The sequence below is a fragment of the Xiphophorus hellerii genome, chromosome 4 (assembly GCF_003331165.1).
Source record: "Xiphophorus hellerii strain 12219 chromosome 4, Xiphophorus_hellerii-4.1, whole genome shotgun sequence".
Lineage (NCBI taxonomy): Eukaryota > Metazoa > Chordata > Actinopteri > Cyprinodontiformes > Poeciliidae > Xiphophorus > Xiphophorus hellerii.
The window spans coordinates 20,753,225-20,777,077 of record NC_045675.1 but is presented as its reverse complement, the minus strand read 5'-3'; the positions used below and the strand labels follow the sequence as shown (position 1 = coordinate 20,777,077).

At 38.7% G+C, this 23,853-nt stretch overlaps 2 protein-coding genes across 2 annotated transcripts; both read right to left on the bottom strand.

Moving 5' to 3' along the window:
* Positions 1-5,120: 5,120 nt before the first annotated feature.
* On the bottom strand, positions 5,121-6,611 carry LOC116719035 (BTB/POZ domain-containing protein KCTD12-like). The gene has a single exon (XM_032561391.1). The coding sequence runs from the start codon at positions 6,524-6,526 to the stop codon at positions 5,738-5,740; it is 789 nt and encodes a 262-aa protein (XP_032417282.1). The 5' UTR covers positions 6,527-6,611; the 3' UTR covers positions 5,121-5,737.
* Positions 6,612-15,681: 9,070 nt separating this feature from the next.
* Positions 15,682-22,612, bottom strand: LOC116718866 (high-affinity choline transporter 1-like). The gene is made up of 9 exons (XM_032561119.1): positions 22,308-22,612; positions 21,414-21,639; positions 21,055-21,168; positions 20,609-20,764; positions 20,342-20,490; positions 20,003-20,146; positions 19,375-19,528; positions 17,681-17,898; positions 15,682-17,586 (listed from the first exon to the last, which is right to left on the bottom strand). Exons 2-9 carry the CDS (start codon positions 21,595-21,597, stop codon positions 16,915-16,917), a joined length of 1,791 nt encoding a protein of 596 aa, XP_032417010.1. The 5' UTR covers positions 21,598-21,639; positions 22,308-22,612; the 3' UTR covers positions 15,682-16,914.
* Between the last annotated feature and the right edge of the window lie 1,241 nt (positions 22,613-23,853).

Genomic DNA, 23,853 nt, shown 5'->3' with positions numbered 1-23,853 from the left:
CATACTTTGCATTCAATCACATTTCATGACTAAGTTCTCATGATTTTCAATAAATAGTTGCATTTTGAGCCTTAAATAAACAGAAATGAATGAGCATGTTGAGCTAATTTCCTGCCTTGAGTTAGCGTACATGAATGACGTTGAGCAAATGAGATGTCAAGATTGCAATGGTTGAAAAAAAGACTTCTTTGGCTGAAGACCAAGATGTACCAAGAGTAGTTTTTCCTGCTTTCTCACAACAGCAGATCTTCGAATGGTTGTGGGCCAAGAACATGTTTCAACATCACATGTCTTTTCTGTTCCTGTCTGAGATTCAATTCAATTCAGAGTTAACCCCCTTTAACTACTGACATCAATAAAAAATAGAAGAAAATTAAATACAACTTTTTTATATACAAGGAAGGTAGTGCCCCTTTCCAGTGGTTATTGGGTGAGAGGCAGGTTACACTCTGGACAGGTCACCTGTCTATCACAGGACAACATTGACATACACAGTCATGCACTCATTCCTAATTTAAATTACAATAGTAACATAGAGAGCAGTTCACCCAACAGTCCTGGTTTTGGACTGTGGGAGGAAGCTGGAGTATCCAGAGAGAGCCCCGATAGGAACAGGGAGAATGTACAAACTCTGGCATCCTGCATGTTTTAGTTCTCTCCCTGGTTTAATGCACCTGGATCAAATGATGGCTCATCAGAAGACCTAAGAAGAACATTGACTTGCTGAGAAGGTTGTTGCTACCACCAGGGAGAGAACTAAGACATGCAGGATGCCGGCCCTCCAAGACCGACTTTGGGCACTGCTAGCCTAGTGTGTACCAAGCAACAGCTTGTCATTTTTGCGTTGTTTTGAATATATGTGGCATTAAGTTTAAAAAAAAAACAAACTAAAAAATAAACTCAAGTATCACTGTTCTAAACATCTGGTACAGTAGCAAATGGATGTAATCTCCGATTGTCAGATCTGCCACACACTTTATATACATGATGAAAAGTTCTCTAGGATGTCACAAATCAGAAACGCTATGATTTATATCTATCATAGCAAATGATAGATTTACTCAGTCTCCTGATATGCCATGTTATGCCAGTGTTCTGTCTGCACTGATGAAGTTTCCTTCATGATGATTTGCCAGATTTCCAAAGCAACAGAAGTTGGATTTCTAGATGAAGTTAATAATCTGTCCTTCTAGGGCACTCACAGACTGAGTGTAGCCATGAACTTTCAGCAGGCAATCCTTGAAAATGAAGACTTAAAAATCAAGACAAACATGTGACTAGTGCCTTTAACCTGTATGCTAAGGATATGCATGCATGTTCTGTGTAAAGCAACAGTATTTGTGCTGAATAATTTTAACATAGCAGTTTGAATAATTAGCACAGTAGCTGTCAAATTTAACACAAAATGTGTTATATAGACACATTATTGTGTTGGGATTTGACTACGCTTGTGCTGAAATGATCACATTTGTTTAAAGAGTTGCACTATTTTCACTTTTCCTCCCAATGAATATGTAAGATGTGTAACTAGGCAACATAAATATATAGACACATTTTTCAAATATTACGAGACTTGATATTTCACAACAACTTTTCGTGTTACGCCTACGTAAAAAGTATTTTTAGACAGAGCAGCATATGTGACAAGATAAGGAAAACGGTGACAGAAACTTAAGAGAAGAAAAAAAACAAATATGGGTAGAAGAACCTATTAGTTTAATTAATGCTCGCTTTAGATAAACTAGCTCTATCTCGAGGACCTTGAATCCAAACATCCTGAGGACTGTTAAAGTAGCTTATTAATACAATCAACCATAAGTTAGGTGAATCAAACTTTTTCTGTTTTTTTGTTGTTTTTTTTTACTTTTGGTGTGTTACTTGAAGCTTTTGTCAGGGGTGTCCAAGTCCAGTTCTCAAGAGCTACCACCCAGAAACTTTTAGATGGATCATTTCTCCAACACACCTGGATCAAATGAATGGCTCTTTAGCTCTGCAGAGCTGAGTAACAGCTACAAGTTGAAGGGTGGGAGGACTGGAGGACGAGACCTGAGTCATTTATGCTTTATATTAAAACGTATTACTGAGACAAAATGTTCAGTTGTTTGAGATCTGAATACTTTCTGAACCACTTTTGAGAGTAGGTAAATAGTCAGATTAACCACTTCACAAGAAAACAAAACTTCAAGAAATAGTTTATTTTTTCTCTCTTAAATACATCTTTATGTTACATTAAGTACTCATTTGCTGTGTCACACACTTGAAAGTATCATGTACAACATTGAACTTGTTGTGCTGGTGTTGTGAGGCTTTGGCTTGTAAAACAAAACTAAAAAAGTGGAAAACTATGCCTGTTTTAATTTGATTAACTTATTTGTAAAACAGCAACAATACAGTTGACATGAACCAAAAACTTTGACTGTGAAAAGGCAATTTTAGATGAAATGAAAGAATGTTTTCACATTCAGCATCCATCCTAGTTTCTCTTCTGCTCCCACACACCTGATCTATACAAAGACAAACAGAGCTTGAATTATTTATTCATGTGCACCTCTCTGTGTGAACAGCATGCTGAGTCTGTATACTGAAGGAGTTGGAATTAAAAAATGCAAACAGAGTTGAACACAAGCAGGTCACCATGTGCTCTAGATGGAGACTGGGAGGGAAAGTGTGAAGGATTTAGCACACTGCTGATATAAAGAAGGCCAGCAGGCTGGCGTTATCTGCAGCTCTGTAATTTGGCTAATTTGGCTCCCTTCTTCTGTCTCCCTCCTGCGCTTTGTGTACGCAGAAGTGTGTGTGTGCATGTGTATATGTGCGAGAACATTAATAGCATTTGGTGATAAGAGTTTTCTTCAAAAGAGAAAATAGCATGCAGTGAGTGAAATGTGCTTGGGAGGTGTTTTATCGGCAGCGACACAAATCTCTTTCACAGGGGACAGAAAATGTGATTGTGGGAGAAACTCTATTGCTTCATGTGAGCATAAGAAGAAAACAGGAAAATTTAAACCAAGGAAATTAAGCCTTTGAAATATTTTAACCAGCATTTATGACTAGATTTAGAACAATCAAACATTTCTGAGACAGGTTTAACTATGATTTTTTTCCATAGTATATTCAAATTTAGAGAAAACTTGCTTAGCCTTGTTTTTTTTTTCTTCTATCTAGTAGAAAATAGAGTGTACTATATCCTGTTTCTGGAGCTGACATTGGGGGAAGAGTTGTGGTCCATCCTTCCTTCTTCCTGTCCAGATGGCAGCATCAGCTGACAGCAGATAGAGAAAGTCTCTTCTTTAGACATGTCAGTCTTTGAAGCTTCTCAGTACTGTAAATATGCATGAGGGTTGGTAAAGTAAAGTAACGGTGTGTGTTGGTGTGCCAGAAATTTAGGGAACATGGGCCGTCTTTAAAAACAATGTATTTTACAACGGCAGCTTCAAATGCTTCTCTGTGAATGATTCACTCTGCAGCTTCTCTAATATATATTTTTATTGCACGTTTGTATTTACGTCCACTCTCACACACAAATCCTTTTTTGTATTAGACTTGATCCTGGGACAGCTTGGATTTCTGCCCCAGGATCCCACAAGAGAAAAGACATTTGATTACTGTACTTGTCAGCCAAAGAGAAGTCCCTCTCCTCGTCCTCCCCCTTCGCTTCCCTGCCCAGGGGAGATAAAAAAGACTTCTGTGTTATGCTGCTTTTGAAAAACAGCAACCAAGTTCTCTTTTTCCAGCAAGTTGATGTAATGTTAGCTTTATGTGGACATTCAATATGAATCACTTGAATTCAATGAGCCTTGATTGGGAGAAGCTACCGGGGCATTTTTCTGAGCTTGGTTTAAATTCTGCTAAGTGTGCAAAAAAAATCATAAAAACAGCTTTTCAGTTAAAACAATTTCATCATTTAGCAGCTGATTTGAAATGTAAGTGAAACACAGGAAACACAAACACGGATGATTCTTTGCCAGATTATTTATATCTAGATCCAAAACGGTCACTCTAACTTCCTTTCTTCTTGACCTTTCAACCGTTGGCTGCTACAAAACCGTTGTGCCTTTAATTTATTTCAGCCAATATTTCAGCAAATGCTCAGCTGGCATTAGTGGTCACTGATTACTTACCTCTGTGCATGAAATTGTTGTTTTTCTTGGTTGCAGGGAAAAAAAGATGAGGGATGAATAGATCAGCGTAGGAGTAAAAAGGATCTGACTGTTTTTAAAGGAACAGATGATGATACAGTCGGTTCACCTCAGTAGATTGGAATGGCACAGAAGACTTAATGTATTTCAATAATTAATAAAATGACTCATGTTTATGATTGAGTATTCTATATGATTATTTCACTTCATTTAGTTGATTATGGCTTACAGCTAATGGAAAATACATTAGTCATTTTCCCCTAATAAAACATTTTTATAATCTCATAACACAATGATTTTAATACAGAAACACAACTTGAACTAATCAAGGGGGGGACTGTTTAATTGTTTAGCTGACTGATGTCCAATATACAGATAGTGAGACCCTCAACAGAGGGTTTGTTAGAGAAGTTGGTTGTTCAGAGGGCTTTATTAAAAACTATTAATGGAAAGTTGAGTGGAAGCAACTGGGATACAATTCATCCATTCAAGTATTTGGTAATGATTAACAAAGAATAAACTGTGGCTGGAGTTGGTGCTTTAAGAGCTGCCACACACATTCATGTCAGGCCAATATTGATTTGGGATCCGGACTGAGAATCTGTGGAGTACTTCCTGAAGAAGAAGACACCAGGTCCAACAATGTAAACAAAGCTAAGGCTGAAAATAAACCAACCTGGGAAACAGGGTGATAATCTCTATTCTGCAGTGAGTCACGCAAAAGGAGTCCAGACCAAGTACTGAGCTCATATACTATGCAGTACATAGACCTACCTTCCAAAAGGCTGAAATTTCAGTATTTAAAAATCAGTTTCTGTCCTAAAATATGTATTTTTTTCTGACAGCATGTATCGAGTTGTCATCAGCTCTAAATATCAAAATGAAGTTGAAAATATTTGATTCAACTGAATTTCCAAACATAATCTGAGTTCTTGATATTTTATAGTTTGGAAGGAGGAGTAAGAACAACAATATGGCGGATAGTGTTAAAGTGTCACACTTTATTTGCTGTGTTTTGAATAAAGTAACTTTACATGATCTCAAAGCACAAAAGAAAACATATCAAAGTGTCATAAAAAGCAACATGGAACGATAGAAAAAACAATGTAATAAGGCAACACACAACATGTAAGACTTGATAGCATACAAGTGAAAACCCAGACTGAACACAGTGCACATTCTAGTGAGTATGTTCCTCAAGCATCTCCACAGCGACATTACAGAGTAAAACACCGACGATGAGAATGCTGGGGTGGTTCCTAACATTTCTGCCACTCTGGGGAGAAAACTTGTCATGGATTTAAGAACAAAGCAGCTTCTCTAAAAGCCATAAAGGTCATGAGGCCAGTAGCCATAAAAATAACCCAGTGATATTATCTGAAAAGTCACGCTTGTCGTTGCTTGTAGCGGAGAGATTTATGAAGGAGTTTGAAGTTTCTTGCTGCAGAGAATCTGACTGACCCTACTCTGCAGACCAAGAACCTGAATCTAAAGACAAAGTTGGCACTGGTATTATGTTAATTAACTTTCTGTTACTGTATGTAATAACAGCTTTGTTATTTCTCCCAATGCTGTCGGTAGTCGCGGGGTCCACCAGCTCATCGGCAGAAGACGTACTCAGTGTAGCTGGTCCACAGTTTGTCCTCCGATGGGTCGTTGCTGCCGTAAGAGCAAGTCCCGGTGGAGTTGCAGGCCACCATGTGGAAGCCAGTCTCCGCCAGCCGGTCAAACGCTTGCTCTAAAAAGTTATACTTCAGGTAGTAGCGGGCCGTGTATTTGTCCGGGGGCCGGTCCGGGTCGCGGCTCTCATTCAGGGTTTCCCCGAAAACCTCCTTGGCCAGAGAGATCTTTCCGCACACTGTTATCCTGGCAACCCTGCGGAATTTGGCGTCCGCCTGGATGTCTCTGCCGATGGTGTAGGTGCCTCTGTACCCGATGGTGATGTAGCCGGAGTTTCCTCCCGGAGAGCGCAGAGGTCTATCCGAGGAGGAGGAGGAGGTGACCGGGCTGGTGAGTTCAGCCTCCTCCGGCTCCCCGCTGTCCTCCGCGGAGGAGCTGTCTTTACTGGCCACCGCCAGCCGCCTCGACAGCTCCGGTAGCTGGAAAAAGTCCGCCTCTTTCTGCAGCCTCTTTCTCTCTTTGAAAAACTCCGGCAGAAAAAGCTCCGAGTCCCGTAAGTAGTCCAGAATGTAGCGGAACAGAAAGCCGTCCCGGTCAAAGAAGAAGCGGCCCTTGCTGTCTTTAGGCAGGTCGGCTGGAGTGCATTGGGTGAACTTGGTCCACAGGAGCGATCTGGGCACCGCGGTGAGAGTCTCGAAACGGGTCACATACACCTGACCACCCACGTTGAGCTCCACTACTTCAGGGAAAGTTGAACTTTGAGCCATCTCTGCCTCCCTCTCCCTACAGGGTCCCAGTTGCTGACCTCAGGACGGATAATTGGGGAGGATCTTCAGAGTACAGTAATGTTTATAGTGGCTGAGGCTGTGTGGGAGGAGGAGAAGGAGAAGGACGGCCAGCAGAGACATTAACTGTTTAGTGGAAAGCTCAGTGAAAAAAATCCTGCTGCATTCAGGGGTCGTCTGTAATCCTCAACGTTATTTTCATATGTTTCATATGTAATTCTCAGCAGCACATAGGAGCTTTTCTCCGTGTCGCAGTCTTTAAGTTATAAATAAACAAACCGAAAGATCAATTATCTAGAATTGCAAATGTATGAGTCAATCCTCCCAGAATAAAGATTTGTGATTTTTGCATGCAGCTGATTTATAGACATTTTTGTTGCTTGCTGTAACATCTTTATGGTAAGACATAAACTGGGTCATGTCTGCTGTAATTCCTAAGGTCTGTATTGTTGCAAAGGCCATTCCTTGAACCACTTAGCAGAAGTCTCATAACACAACTGAAACTTTTGATCATATTACATGAAACCCATCAGGGGAATTTGTTCATATTTTGGTTCTGAGTCTTTCAAGAACCTCACCCAGAGATAACATTTAATCTTTCATCTCAAGTGTTTAAAATGATTATAAAGTGGACATCAATGAGCACAGTGTGACACTGTACATAGTTTATTTTCCCCCAACTTTTCTAAAATACTGTAAATGTGCTTTTTTCAAAAATGCTAAACTGTAAAAGATGGCATATAGAAAACTCATGTTACCACCATGTTTCCAAAAAACCTAAAAAGAGGAAATGGTACAAAGACCACAAAAATCCTTAACATTGGCTTGTTTTCAGCTTTCCAAGGCCTAAGGTATAATTAAGCTAAATTCTCCTTTTCAATCCATGATCTAAACTTACAGTACAGAAAGCTATGTGTTCATTTCCCAAGTAAGATTTACAACTGAATGCCAGATTCTCAGCCAATGGCATCATCTTCAAAATTTTTAAACAAAATATGTAGTTGGTCCACATGTCAGATGTTAGATATGCAAAGATTTTTCTGCACGTTCTTCAGAGATAAAAAAAGGAAAAAACATCCATCTTGAAACAAGTTTTACTGATACAGAACAACGATTCCTTAGCAGCACTAAAAAAATCACTGAAGTCGGTAAAGACGTGAGCATGAGATTGAAGAAGACATCGGTCATTTATTTCTAATTTAGTATTGAAGCAAAAGGTTAACATAATAAACATAGACAGAAAAAGTTGACTGTCCAATGTTAAGTGGATATATTTTAAGCAAAAGGAAAACAAAATACATTTTCAAATGTTCATCTTTTCCATCGCAACAAAGTTTTTGAGTTGTTCAGTCTTCATAAACATTGAGTTATTTTTTTCTGGCGATGTCCTGGTCCACTTTATCTGGATTACACTGACATCTAGTGGACAGAATCCAAAGAAACATTTTGTTTGTCTTCTGGTGGCATTGTCTGCAGATGTTGCGATTGGTGACATTTTACAAGTTTGGAAGCACTACTTTAAAGTGGCTTTATGCTAATATGTATGTTTGTTTTAAATGTACAGTAAAAAAACAAAACTGTTAAAATAATTTTTACTTATTTCACCTTTTTACACTTTGTAAGATTACACCCATTCACATCAGTGTGCTTTATTGGACTATTGTTTGATAGATAAACACAAAGTAGTGCAAAATAGTTTTAGTGGATGTGAAACAATATTTAGTTCAAATGTTTTTAAACTAACCTGAAAGTGTTTTGTGCATTTTTATGTAGCCCCTCTGACTCAATGTGTCATATTACCACTTTTTGCTGCAATTTCAGTAAATGTCTAGAGTAGCTGGGCATCTCAACACTGACATTTTTGCACAGTCCATTTTGCAAAATAACCTTAATCATATTCACATAGCATGTCTGTGAGCAGACAATATTAACAACTGAGACATTAAAACCCCTGAATTTGCTTGGATATGAACTAGCGCTAGCTTATTCTGTTTTAGAGTTGTTCTGCTAGAAAGTAAACCCCCATACCAGCCTTAAGGCTTTTCTTGATTTTAACAGATATTCTCCCAATAACTTTGACCAGCTTCTCTGGTCCTGCTGGCTTCCTCGTGGTGGGCTGCAGCTCCAGGGGGATCTGCTCATATGGCAACTACACTGAGTACATCTGGTGCTAATGAGCTGATGGACCCCGAGACTACCAGCAGCATTGTTTCACTGTTCTGATTGTGTGTTTAATATTTGCCTCAATTACCCAGAACATCTTCTTCCACATATTTCCTGTAGGGCTTGTGGGAGATATTAAATGGACTTACCATGACACTCTGTCATTCTCTAAGTGAATAGCAAAACAAAAAGTTAGTTGCAGTAATGTCTGAAAACAGGCACAAAGTGATTAAAGAAAGTAAAACTTCCAGACCCTCTACCTGCACCTCAAAATCAAAAAAGTTTCCTTTGGCCAGTCTTAATCTCTTGGAAGTGTCATTTTTGATAAGATGTGGCCTTTTTATTGCAGGCTGAAACAAGATAATTAGATGAAAGAGGTTGTAAAACTTAGCCACCTCCTGAAGGAAAGGAAGGAAAGTTTCAACTCATTCATGGACCTCATAAGAAAGTTCTGTCTGTCTCTATCTCTAATGGCTGTCATTTCTGGGATTCAACAGCTCATGTAACCAGCCCAATGGTCTTTAATTGAGCTTTAGATTTTTAAGGTTTGATTTACATACACATTATGCCATTTTTTTTTATCTTCATAGGGACTTTGCATTGACTTCCATTCATTTATCATTCATTTATATGGCCTAACTTACTCCTTACTCCTAACCATTACTAGTACATGCTAAACCTTAAACCTAACCTAAAATCAATTCATGCCTTCATCCAAAACCTAACTCCAAAATGGCTTTAATTTTCTTGTAATGGGTTCTGGGCTTTGGGCCCCATAAGGAGCAATAAGTCCTCACTATTTTAGTATTTGTTGGAAAAATGGCAGTTTTTAGGTGAGAAATCCTATAAGCACACAAGTTTCTATTTCTACCCGTATTAGGACTTTGTATTGACATATATTTTCCTCTTGAGCTTCAAATATCATATGTACATTTCAGACTAATCATTTAAGAAATGTCCCTTGGTATAAATGCTCTATTACTGTTAGAACTGTAAATATCTTTTTTCCCATATATACTCATCCTTAACTTTAAGAACTGTGAGATTCTTTTATTTACTTCTCCTATGTGTGTTTTTGTGAGAGATGTCTGCAGGAAACTGATAAGCGTGCCAGATTGGAAGCAGATACCAGTCACTCTGGAGCCATAACTAAGAGCTGCTCTTAGTAAAACACCGAAAGGCTAAAGGTCAACGGTTATGACCTAGGGACATGAGAACTGCTTGAGACCTCACATGCATTAAGACAGGAGATTCATTGTATAGAAAAGATTTATGACTGTGTGTTAGCAGTTGGGTTTTTTATCTGCCCCTCCCTCCTTCATCATCTGGTAACTTGTCTGTGTAACCAGGGTTTCCCCAATGATCAATAAAAGGAGGAGAAGCAAGAGAGGATTTTTAGAGCGAGTTTGGAGACTGAAAATCAGACCCTCCTCCTGCTCTCCTCGCAAGTAAAATCCAATGTATTTGTCTCTCTCTTCTTTTTGTCAATGTCTTTTAAGGTTGAACCTGACAATTGCTTTCTTTAAAATCTATATTTTATGTCAAGAAATTGTGATAAAATCAGGACAATTTCACTATAAGAAATTATTATGATACTATTTCTGCCATATTGCCCACCTCTGATCTAGCAGTTGCAGTTTATTTCTGCAGAAAGGAAACATGTCAGTCTCCACTTCAGAATAATGTTGATTTTAAATCATAATCCTGTATCTGAACTGAATAAACTACTGTGCTCTGACTGAGAAATTGTTTTAAAGCATCACAAACATGTAATTTTCTTCACAACTGTTACCTGAAACATTGCATGTTCATGCACACAAACTGATCACATGACCGCTGTTTATGTGGGTCTTTCACATGACGTAGCTGCTTGTTGGCCCATTTGAACTCATTCTTTATGAGAGTGGACATTGCTTTGTGTCTTTGGGTGAGTGTGTTAGGCAGAGTGAGAGAGAAAGCACGGTAGAGAGCGTTCTTGTCACCTCTTCTCAGGGTTACATCTGCATCCCTGTGCTCTTCAATCAGCCCTAATGGACCTTCTGGCTCAGACTCAACCGGGACTCTGATTGTGATCCAAAAGACACTCAAATACACACACGTAAATGCGCACACATTGTGCAAAGTAAGACTGGGCGTGGCTCAAAGCTTATGTACGTCGGGATGAGCTAAGAGGTAAAATGACCCTTTGAGCATTTCCCCAAGTCTTTGTCCTTTGTTACTTCACCTGCACTTCCCTACAGTTCTTCTGTTCTACACTTTAATTTTACATTAGCTAATTAAATGGAATAGATGAAATGACAATTGTCATTCAAGTCCACTTGAGCCTTGGCTTTCATCTTAAAAATGTTCTAAAGGTTCATGATTACCAGCTGAAAACTATGTAAAATATAAGGTTTATTGTTTCAAATGGTCCATCTTCCTTCCTTTTGTCACTCCCTATCAGCCTCCTCATCAGGGACCTTCGGAGTAGCTGTGTGTATGTGACCGCATCACAGCGGCCGATCCACCCTGCTTTTCTTAGCGGCTCCATTCAGAGGGTGAGCAGGTCCTCTGGGGATAATGTGTGCTTTCCTAAGTGTGTGTAAAGGAGTGTGTACATGGCCGCTCGATTATTCTCTCCACTGATTTTCAATGGTATAAGAAAAATGACAGTCCATCCAAGGCACTATCCTCCTTTCTGTGTTAATAAAAGAGATGGCCCTGCTTTACAGACATGCTGCAAAGCAGGGCAACACTACTGGATTCAAAGTTGAGGAATACTGGGAAACTTCAGATGTTTTTGGACAGATTTAGTCTTTTTTCCTGTTTTGTGTAAATCCAAAGACTGTCAAACAATTAATATTTCAGTGATTTACTTTCCTCAATAGCATGTTTCATAGCAGACAAACTGTACTGCAAAACCAAAAACCATTTGACATGAATGGTATTTTATGCAGATGTCAACAATCCACAATTATACCTGCAAATTAAAATCCGCTAAATGCTTAAAAATGGATTATACTTTTTTGAAAGATAATGATCTCAGATTAAATAAACAACAAAACACATTAACCCAAAATTATTTGCAACAAAATTATTGGTGTTGCAATTTTACATTTGCTATAATTCCTAGAGAAAACATGTAAAAAAAAAAAAAAAAACACTTTTAGGATTAATACTTTGATTTTTAAGATAATTCATGTGTCAGCATTTTTAATTCAAAACTCCTGACTTTGTTTCCCTGTGGTACCAATTCAGTGTGAAACAGAGATCTGCTTCTCCTAACACTCTTTAAGTTGAAAAATAGAAACTGGCAGTCAGTCATGGCAAATGTGTCTTCATCTTCATAAGTCAGGGAATGGCTACAAAAATAGCAACGTCCCCAAATTTGGATTCATTACAGTGTAAGCGATACTTAAAATAACTGGATTTATGAGAAAGAGGCCAGATGAGGACCCCTGTTTATTTTGCCAGAGATCATGATGGGTAGATAAAAATCCCACCCAAACCACTTATAGTTAGAGCTAAGATAACCGCAAGAATGAGTGGTATGTTGGGGTCACTGAGTCTCCATAATAACCTTTAGACACTATTTTGTTAGAAAGACATGACAGAAAAAAAGTATTTTCAATCTTGCCGTCACAAACTAGAACCACAGTTTTTGATCAGCTGAAATTCAGATTGAGCTTTTCCACACATTCAGTGTGGATCTAACAGACAACTATTTGAAACATTGCCATGAATAGATATAAATGTGTGGATCTGTGATGCTGTTGGTCTGAATCTTATATTCTTCTTCCAAACTTAGAACAGATGTAAAACTGTAAAGACTTACCCTACAATTTTACTATAGAGTTTCTGAAAAATAATAATAAAGAATTAATGGCAAATCTAACTGGAAACCCAAAACAACAGACAGCAGTGTGTTGGACTTACATCGCTTTTGTTGATGTGCCTACTCAAATCAGTTGAAGTAATAGATGACTGAGAGGTCAAATAAATCAGCTCATCTTAACCCAACACACTGGAATAATCTCTTAAAGTGGACATTTGCATTGATGTAACTTTGACAGGAATCTCCACATAACACAGTGATCATCTACATTAAGATTTTCTTTTGGTTTATTTCTTTTACCCATTATCCACATACTGACCATAATACAATAAAAAAAAGTATTCGCAACCACCTACTGGAGGTGACATCACTGACAAAGTGTCAGTGATCCTGAGTGAAGCTGATTCACAGCTCTGACTTATTAAGAATTACTGAACTTGCAGATTGTTAGAAACCTGTCTCGTTCCTGCGGTGAGCTCCAGACTGTGTGCACCTGCAGCCGACCCGAGTGGAGCAAGGCTGGCTCTATAATCAGGTTCCCCTGGCTGATTTGATTTCAGCAGTCGCTGTGTTCGTTTTGCTGTAGATGCTCCTCTGCTCCTTGAAGGGACTAATGGAGGAGATAGAGAGATATATGGGAAACAATCAGGCATGACATTATCGCAATGTATGTGTGTGTGGGTGTCCAACACCATGCATACTATTAAAAAGCTGCACGTTCATCCCAAAAGACAATTTTTGCTCTCATTTACATCAATATAAGATGGAGGCACATTTTTACATTTTTATTTATTTTTTTTACCTCTCCTGCTTCCCCACCCTTTCCCAATCTTTCATTGACCTGACTTCCAATTAAATTACAGGGGACATTACTTATGAAAGACATAAATAGAAACCTGCCATCATGATCATTGTTCCTTATCCTTATTTGAGATATGGAAGGTCTTGTGACGCATTGTCCTGAAAGGAGATGCAGAGACCACACCCAGTGGTTTGAATGCAGTCCCATTTAGTTATAACTGTAAACACAACATGTTGAACCTTTGCTGTTCAGAACTCGGGAAACTTAATGGACTACAATTTTATACTTGGTGTGTTAAGTGTTATGTTATTGATAAATAGAACATGATTGTGAAACTAAAGTATGATCTCAGGAACAATTTAGTGAAGCCCAATGATTTAAACTTTAAACAAATTAGCTTTTCTTGACAAGTGTGGCTATCTTAGTGCATAGATCAGTCCATACAAAATTTTAATCTGCTTCAAAACTTTTACAGTTCAACTAAAACTGCATGCTCATCACAATAATCCATTTGAACAAGTGCTTTGCTACCTGGACATCCAGTTTGCCTCGAGCCATCTCTCCAAAGTCATCTCCAGTTACAACACATCAGATGTTTACCCAAATGTATCATCCACTGCTGGTTATCTCATCACAGAAATCCCTTTCTTTTCATTTTTATGGAAGAAAAAAGGACTGTAACAAATTAGGAAAGACAGGGTCAGATCATGCACAGCAAAGAAAAGTGCTTTCATTTAATTTCTCTAATCATGCCGCCTGCTCAGTTTGACTCAGTTTGACCCCTCCTTGAGCTTCTTTTGATTTTCAGATATCTGACCATCTTCAAGCCTGACTGATAAGAGATACTTAGGATGTTCTTACAAGAACCTTACCCTCCCCATTACTAAATCCAACATTTTAAAGTATTTTGCCCGCATAAAACACAATAACATTGTAGGATATTATGAACATAACTGTGGCTGTAACAAAAATGTTTTGGTTTGTATCTAAACGTTCCACACAAACCATCCCCCATCAGTCTCCTCTCCTTCTGTGAAGCGCTAAAGAAAAATGGATCGCCTGTTGGACAAGCGACAGTTTAGTTTCATAATTGTTAATTATCATGAGTGCTCTGAGAGTCACTTTCTCTGAATGGAGGCAGGAATCTTTCTCACCCCCACCATCTCTCCTTTTTATGGGATTGGTCTAAGTTCTCAAGGACATCAAAGAGGTCAATGACTATGGGGGAGGAGACTCAGGGAATGCGTCAAAGACTTGCGTCATTTCCTTGCATCCAGGTTGGCGAATTCCATGAAAATGGTCGTTGGTGGGCTTCTTGCCTCCGCCTTTCATCCATTTTCCCTGCCTGAGCAACAGCGACCCCACCCATCCCTCCCTGGCTCCTCCCCTTGTCCAAAGCCAGAGAGAGTACAGCACTTAAAGTAAATAAGCAGCAAGGAGAGCTATTTTAAGATACTGTCTTTTACTGTGGACAAGGAGGGGGACAAAGATGCAAGCCATGCGATTGTAATTTTAGTCACGTCTTTCGACATGTAGTCTTCCTCAGTCCTACTCGCTGAACGGCCCAACAGACATGAAAGAGCTTGGAACAACATATTTGTCCCGTTTCGAACAGGAAAAAAAATGAAAATACAGATTTTAAAAGACCAAGGCAATTGGCACTACTGGAAATCAAGCCTTATATCTATCAACTTTAGACCTAAAGATAAACACAAACAACAATAGGTGACGCTTGAGAGAGATGATTCAATCAGAAAGCAACTAAATAAAATATGTGAAGAAGTTCTGCTTCACAAAACTGAGTCTGAGGTTAACATCTTTGGTTTAGATTAAATACACTGTTATGGCATAAAGACTTGGGTGCATTCTGTTAGTTGAGCTTCCCATCAAGCTTGAAGATTTCCTGGATTCCAAGACACATCAGCAATTATGCAAATATTTGACATTTTTCTAAATATTGTTGAATGAAATCAAAGAATTTAAAATAAGCCTTTACCTTAGGTATTTGGCCATTTGAGTCAGTATTTTTCTTTTTTTTAACAAGAAGGTTTTTATAGAAAATGTACATGTTTTGGAAACTTTCTGTCAAAAACATTCTACAGCTTTCCCTTTGCTTTTAAGAAGAAGATTTAAACTTTATATACTAACAAGGAGTTCTGAAACTTTTTATCACAACCTCGTAAGTATATACCAACAACAAAAACACTATGCACACATTAAACAAAAATATGGTGAGTCTTGGACTTTTTCAGTTAATTTGGTTTTTCAAAAGGATCAAAAATGCAGATGGTCTCTGTTTTTTTTGTTTGTTTGTTTGTCTTTTTATAAATCATAGACCAATAAAGCAGCTACAAAGAATTTACTTTGGCATATTTTATCGTCATCTTCACCCTTTTGAGTCTTTATTATTTTGTATCACATCAAAAATAAATAAACATTTATAATGAATGTTTTTTTTTGTCGCATATGGATAATTCAAACAGCGATAATTGTTACTCATATATATGTTTTATCCTTATACAGCATGTATACAAATACACATGTCACAAGAAAATAATCTATTCATTGCTTCTGCAAAAACAAGTAACCGGCAGAAGGTAAGTCAGAGCCTGCAAACACAACGCTCTGCAACATGAAGAAGGAGAAGAAGTGTCCCATTTAATTTAAACCAGATCTACTGCAGATTTTACATTCATTGTAAAGTCTTTCTTACTCCAGTGTCTCATGAATCTGGTCAGAACAGTGAAAGCAAAATATCTCTTTTAGGAGCATCTTTAAGGCAGTTGAATACAAGTTCATTTAAAACACCAAGCTTTTTTTTTTTTGACTAAACTGTTTCTACGGCCAACATTAATGAGAGCAAAAGCAAATGCTTCAGCCAACTACAGTAATTTCTGCTTGGGTATTTTTGATTCACTTCATTGCATTTTTTTCAAATCACTGTTTGTTCTTTAGTAAGAGTATAAAATAATAATAGGAAATATAGTGGTGTTTCCATTCAAAGAAACACTTCCTTTTTAAATCACCAGCTTCAGATTTCACTGTGAACAACTGACATAATGAAGAATAGATGCATTTTTTCATAATTACCTACAGCTGATCTATTCTACTGCTATAGTTATCATCAGGTTACATTGCAATTGCTGCATGTGTGTGAAGCTGTATATATTATTGCTTTTTATTAATTCCCTTCCAAACAGTAGTTGTGCTGTCAATTCTTATAAAGTATTTGTCAATTGTTTTACATGATTTTGGATGATAAACAGAAATCTGAAGACTTTCTTTTCTTTAGTGCTGAATAGTCAAATAAATTGGACTTATCATATACCTCTAACCCAGTTAAAAAGGCATGAGGTATGCAAGGTGACAATGTATAAGTGCTTTCTATGTATATATTTAAATATGTAGGTGTGATAATCAGAAAGCGGCTATAATTAGAGTCTAATATCCTGACATGTGGCTCTTATCCAATTAAGTGGGATGTCCGAGTACTTTAAAGTCCAGAAAGAGGATATTTTCTTCTTGTCTCTTGGCCTCCTGCCAGTTCAGTCAGGTATTCTGTCTTTACATTTTTATGAAATCCAGGTTTTATTATTCTTCGTTATGTGAGAAGTCAGGGCTGGACTCTTCCTCTTCCTCTTCAACTGTTTCCTCTGGCAGCGTGTCACGGCGGGTAAAGGCGGCTGCCAAGGTCACACTCAGCCGCGGTTTGACAGGCGCTAACTCCGACAGCCCGATGTTGTTGCCTCGGGTAACAAGAGTAGTTTTATCCATTATCTCCCCACTGCGGCTGGACACCACGGCATCCAGAAAGTCATATTTGTGTGAAATCTTTCCGCTCTCGAACAAGTACTTCGCCAGGTAAGAGAAAACAAAGTTGCCGAAAAAGGAGGCCAACATAGAGACAGTCTTAAAGGGGAACCTCTGTATGATAATTTCCTCCATTTCATCTGAGTCCTGGTGCTTCCGCTGCTCGGTCGTCCAGCCTGGGTAATAAATGAAAGGAGGCAGGTGCAGGTAGGGCTCACCCCCGCCTATGCGCAGCACCAGGCCAAACATGTACGCAGCCACCGAGCCGTACGTGTTTGTACCTTTGACGAAGAGCACGCTGAGGAGCTGCGGGAAGATGATGACATAAACCAGATCTGAGCTCAGGTACCAGAGGCCATAAACCGTGCCAGCGCCCAGGGCCATCAGGGTGGCAAGCCCGCCAAATACAAAGATTGTGATTCGCATCACCCACACAATTTCACGGTCGGATGCCTTGGAAGACAGAAAATAGACATAAGCAACTAGATAGACAACTTCAGAAAGAGGAAATTAGTAACGAAATCCTTGTTTATGTTCCTGAACTTACTGACTGTCTGAAGGCAAGCTGGTAGATGTTTCTTGCAAACATGGAGCTTGCAGACAGAATGGAGGAGTCTGCAGAGGACATGACAGCGGCAGACACAGCGCCCAAACCGAAGAAAGAAACAAATGGCGGACAAAGGTGCTGCAGCACAATGGGGAGAATCATTGCTGCTTCATCTTTGTCTTTAGGAGCTTCACCACCATAACTGGTCTTGTTCCAGTCTGAGTAAGAGAAATAATCATTAGTTCTAATGGACAAAGACATGCTCTGTTTCAATTTTTGTAGATTAAAAAACAGGAAAAAACTTATTTAAAATTATAATCTAATTTAATGCATTTTCAGTATATAATCTAAAACATCCTTTATCCCTTTATCCCTGGTAGAGACAATCTACTGCAGTAATCTCTTATTGAACAGTTTGGTGAAATCCAGAATTATATTTCAGCATATTGAGATGGGGAAAAAAATCCCATTACAATATTTACTTTTAGCAGAATATCAGGCACATGGTTTGAGCATGTAGAGAAAGATATGTACCATTCTTCTTAGTACAATCTCTCTAAATGATCCAGAGCCCGGTTCCTCTCTTATGTTTATTTCTCTTCAGCTCAAAACAGATTTTTTATAAGATTAAATAAGATTGTTCAGGGTCTTAGATGCCCGTGAAAGGATGCTAAATGCTGTCTGATCATTTCTAAGGTCAAACACTGATGCTGGACAAGAACGCCTAGCTTACAATCTGGACATTTATTCATCCTACAAATGTTCTTTTGGGTTATGGTCTGGAATCTGTGGAGTTCACTGAAACCAAACTCACTCTGGCATGTCTTGACAGCTCTTGTTTTGTGAACTGAAGTGCAGTGATGATTGAAATGAAAGGGGACCAAACCGGTCCCAAAGATGAAAGGATAAAATGATCCTAAATCTCAGATACATCTCTCCAGACAACATGTATCTATTGCTGAAGAGCCTGTTGGTACTTTACCCCACTGAATCAAACATTTTGCATCGAATTTGGGAATGTGTGGCTTGGCGCTGTAGAAACAAAAACCAAACCATAAAGCTGTGCAGGCTAAGATCTCAAGCCAATCTGAGAGCCACATGAGCTTTGAAGGTCAGTAGCTATTGACTCTGTAGAAACTTAGCAACTCCTGCATTCTCTGTGCCTTTGTACAGTTGTGCTATACAATTAATTTTGTTGCAAAAAAACTATTACATTTTTAACTGCAAGATTTTTTTCTGTGTAAGATTGTTATTGTAATAAAATATGAATACATGTTAGGGTTGTGAAAACAAGGAACATATTGGGATACCAACGTGTGTGAAGGGTCAAATCTGGACGCAGCAGAACATTACGTTATTTGGGTCGTCTTATGGCATTAAGCTGCACATATTGAGCAAATTCATAGAACATGATAGAACACATTTGTGTCATCACTTCTCCGTGGAAGAATCTGACACCTAAAAATCTGGAGATCACAGCACTAATTTGGTCCCTTGCCTCGCTCTAATGCAATATTTACAATCCAGCACGGTTATTAAACGGATTGCTGCTTCATTATGGATGAGGTGAACCAGCTGCTATTTACCAGGTTTTCTTAGATCTAAGGGCAACAAGAACCCACCCAGAGTCTTCCCCAGCAAAACAAACACACAGGTGAACACAACCACAGAGTGTGTATGTGGATGTCTCTAACCTGTGGAGGCCCCAATGGCTCCGATGAGAACGGAGGGCACGGCCATGACAAGGCATCCAAACGCGGCCAGGAAAGAGAGAACCTGTGCATAGGTGGCGGAGGAGGCAGATAACACCCTTTGGAAATACACTTGCCAAGGTATTCCTCCCAGCATCTGCAGCATAATGACCACCAGGAAAAAAAAAACATATTTAAAATCAGGTCCAGGATTGTAAAATCTGAATCTGAAAGCACCAAAGTCACAAATCCATCCTGTTCTGTAGATTTTAAAAGAAAGAGAAAATGAATATGCTGAGAGACAGTATTTAAAGTTCAAAATATGGAGGGGAGGACAGAGCAGATTTCTTAAGTGTAAAGGAACAATTAAGTAATTTCATAAGGGAATGATTGTGTCGGAATTAATTAATTCTTTACTTGGCCAAGTGTCTAACAATGTCACAAATTTATTTACTGAATAACTTCTAGATTAACAAATGAATAAAGTCAATTAAGTTCATCTACTTTTAAGCTAAACCCAACAAGATTAATCAACACATTAAAAAAAGTTGTTGATAAAATCAGTTTTTGCCTGTATTCTAGAGTTTTAAGGTCTAATATTGTGAGACGAATAAACATGTAGAGACAGTACCAGAAGACAGAAGTTGTCAACCCACATCCAGGTGTCTTCCTTCTTGATGCTGCCTCTCCACGGCGACTGATAAACCCTCTTCACTGCAGTGACGGTGATGTCTGACACCGCAGCATTAGTCAAAGCAAAAGGGACGCTGATCCACTGCAAGCAAACAGACGTCAGTAAATACACAGGAAAAACAACACAAACTAGGAACAGAAGAGTTTTAAAACACATTGAATTTCTTTCTAGGGAAACATGAACTTAACATCAATGCATTTCTGTCCATTTCTGTCTATAATTCTGAGAGAGATTGACCAATGCACAAAATTAATCATATACAAGTCCTGAACTTACAAGGCCAATAAAGATACAAAACAGCTGCACGACATCCGTGTAGGCCACAGAGTACAGTCCTCCAACCAGGGTGTAGAAGATTGCTATGAGTGCAGAGATAACCACTGACATCTTGATGTTGATGTCCACAATGACACTCAGAGTAGCACCTAGGTCAAGAGCAGGTCAAAGGACATCACAGCCCTTGTAGTGTCAGAAATTCAGATACATTTTGAGGTATTTCCAAGAACATTTTTGTTCTGCTGTGTGCAAAACACGTGGACTTACCGAGGGCGGACAGGATGGCAGCAGACCAAAAAATCTCACCCATGAATGCAGGTATGAAGAGAAGACCACCCATGCGTTTCCCATAAAGTTGCTGGAAGGGGTCCAGCATGGTGACATAACCCCTGGAGCGCATGGGCTTAGCAAAGAAAAGACCACCTGGGATAAAGAGGGAGAACTTGATGGAAATACATTTCAGAGCCCATGTCTTCAAAGATTCTAAACAAAAACTGGATCTCAATGAAATAAAAATTATTATTACTTTATTATTATTTGATATGTGTTTAAATGTTATCACTGAAAGGTGAACAGAAGAGCACTTGAGACAGTCAGTCTAAAACTCTTATTCTAATAACATGTTTAGCCTATAAAGTAGTGCTTTGCTTTGTATTTCTTCCACATAATACATTTTGCCATTTAAGAACAATATACTACTTAAGAAAACTCACCAACAACCAGACTGAGAGCATATCCAAATGGGGCTTGAGCCCAAGCCAAGCCGTAGTCGGGAAGATACACATACTCAGCTGTGCCATTGATGTATCCTCCACCCACCCAGGTCGCTGCAAATTACACAAACACGTCACTGAACGTAACTTAAATTACATTTATTTTGGACCGAAAAATAATAATAAAAAAATAAACTCTCAGAGGTAAGGAATAATTCTAGTATAAACTAAAAACAAAATGTTACATATTTTTTATACAATTCAAACAAAGTTTGCATCGAAAAAAGTCGCTCTTTAAAACTATATACCAGAACTAACACAACAAGCCAGTTTTAGTGTTTAGTTAACACAAACTCCACCTGTCATTGTGAATCCACCGACAAATAGTCCGATGTCTCTCCCTCCGACCATGATGGTTTCGCTGCGGTCGGTGCCCTCAGCCTCCCCGGAGTGTTTGTTCTTCCATGCCGCCCAGATGCCCACGAACAGAATGAGGAGATAGAAGACCGCGATAGCCACAAGCCCCTCTGCATGGATGGTCATTGTCGCAGTGGTCTTCTGCTAGGAACGGGAGGACATGAAGACCTGCAGAGGAGCAGAAAACATAGTTATGATGTTATGTGCGCCTTTGTGTTTGTGGCAAGTGAATTATCAACATAGTTTGGGGTGGAAACACAGTTAGTTTTTTTGTTGTTGTGTTTTGGTTTTTTTCTTTTTGGTCCGATTTGAAATACTGACCAGACACGCTGAAACCTGGTTGAAAAATAAATACGGGTCTGAGAAAGACCAATGAATAATTTTCTTTAACCACTACGTAAATTACATGGATTTAAATATTAAATTGAACTTTGATATATCTTGTAAAATTACTCATAAAATGTGGTGATCCTATCATTACAAATAAGACGGAAATGTTTTCATAAGAAACCTTGAATATTAGTTTTTTTTCTTGTTGGTACAAATTCCCAATACAAATAACTGAAAGATTCAATTAATCCCCCCCAAAAAATCTAATATAAACTATATTTAAACAAAACAATTAACTCCGCATTACTATATTTTTGCTCTGTTAAATAAGTCATGTTCTTTTTGTTAATTTCATTTGGCTCTTTGTGGAGGATGTGTGTGCGTAAAAGCCCTATTACGCACAGAAATACTAAATCCAAAGAAGCACAGATTATGATAGAAAGATCCCTTCTTTGTGTCTTTCTTTCTTAGTTTCTTTTCCATATATAAAGGACTCCAGAACTTACCAAAAGTCTTTCCAGAGTCATGCGTGTGGGCAGATGAGCAAAGAAAACGAGCATCACAGTTCCAGCAGCATTGAAATACGCGTCCCTCTTTGAACGGTGGGCAACTGTAAAGCGAAACGGCGGTGGGGGTCTCTCGGGTGACTTGCTGAGGCTTATAAAGGGGGCAGATGCCGTCAGAGGACCGAGACACGCGTCAGAGAAACCACCCGTCCCTCTTAATGAGCACCTGGAAGAAAAAAAAAAAAAAACTAATAAAAAGCGTCACGATGTCCCGGCTGATGTTACTGGAAGAGGGCCGAAATTCCTTTACCCAATAACACTCTTTACTCACCGGATGGGTCACGAAAAGAAGGTTGTTAAACGCGTCGCATCACGCTTCGAATAATTACAAATTTGTGAAGGATTTTTGTTTTGTCCGCTTCTGATGCTTCTTCTTTATACTCAGTGCAAACAACTCGTAAGCAACACAGTTCAGAGTACCTTCTGTTAGTCAGTAACACTATTTGCTTTCCTTTGTTCATCTGAAGGATGCTGAGAACACACCATCAAGAAACTCTGGAGGGATGAATATGTTATTATTAAAACATATAGCCAGGAATTACGAACACCCTCTCAAGGAGAAAAATTCAATTTCCTCTTTTTTTTCCTGTGATCAAACGAAATCGTGGATAAAACACTCCCCACATTTAAGCAATTAGACCAGTCTTAAGTGTGTGTCTGCCTCTTCCCTTCAGGATATATATCTTTGAGCTGCGTCTACTTAATGGCCACTTCAACTTGCACTCCGTTTATCTGAACAAGACTTGTCGAAACTGGCAGGCATCCAATTAGGAAGGGTCCCGAGCATGCAGTGAGGTTTAATGATACAATCTGACTTTTTAAAAATCCTTACACACATACACAGGAGAAAAAGAAAACTGTCTTGGAGAAGATGCTTATTCGTCATGGTAAATGGTGGCAAATGAGCAGGACTCTCTTAGCAGTCAAACAGAGCGATTCAGCACCATGGAGAGAGACCAAAATATGTAGGACAGGTTATACAGGGTGGGCCATAAGTTTAAATACATAGGAGAATGTAACATGTATATTTATTTTATATTTCAGATACCCAAGAAGATGCGTTTGACAAAAGAGCAAAGAATAGAAATTATACTGATGGCTGGATCGGGAAGCAGTCGCATGGGTGCACGAAACTTTAACAGAAAATGAACAAGCATCACACACGACACTGTGGGAAAACTTATTTCCAAGTTTCAGAAAACTGGAAATGTTGCAGATCAACCACAAAGTGGTCCAAGACGTGCAGCGATTACACAGAGTCCCACAAAAATAAAAGCGGTTGTCCAATATAAAATGTTTATTTTTTCTATGTATGGAAACTTATGGCCCACCCTGTGTGTGGGAGTGATGATACAGGACATCTATGTTGATATTTCATATTGCTTTTATGCATCATTAAAAACTATATTACATATGGACATTTAGATCAAAACTTTTACAACAAAAATATTCATGTAGATGATAAAAAATAGATTTGAGCTATATG

What these genes read in the sequence shown, in the direction of transcription:
- LOC116719035 (XM_032561391.1), bottom strand. Translation starts at nt 6,526, where the DNA reads ATGGCTCAAAGTTCAACTTTCCCTGAAGTAGTGGAGCTCAACGTGGGT.
- LOC116718866 (XM_032561119.1), bottom strand. Translation starts at nt 21,597, where the DNA reads ATGACCATCCATGCAGAGGGGCTTGTGGCTATCGCGGTCTTCTATCTC. An exon ending in TGCTCTCAGTCTGGTTGTTG is followed by an intron (nt 20,765 to 21,054) that starts GTGAGTTTTCTT and finishes TCTTTATCCCAG; the next exon opens with GTGGTCTTTTCTTTGCTAAG. An exon ending in AGCTTGCCTTCAGACAGTCA is followed by an intron (nt 17,587 to 17,680) that starts GTAAGTTCAGGA and finishes CTGTCTTCCAAG; the next exon opens with GCATCCGACCGTGAAATTGT.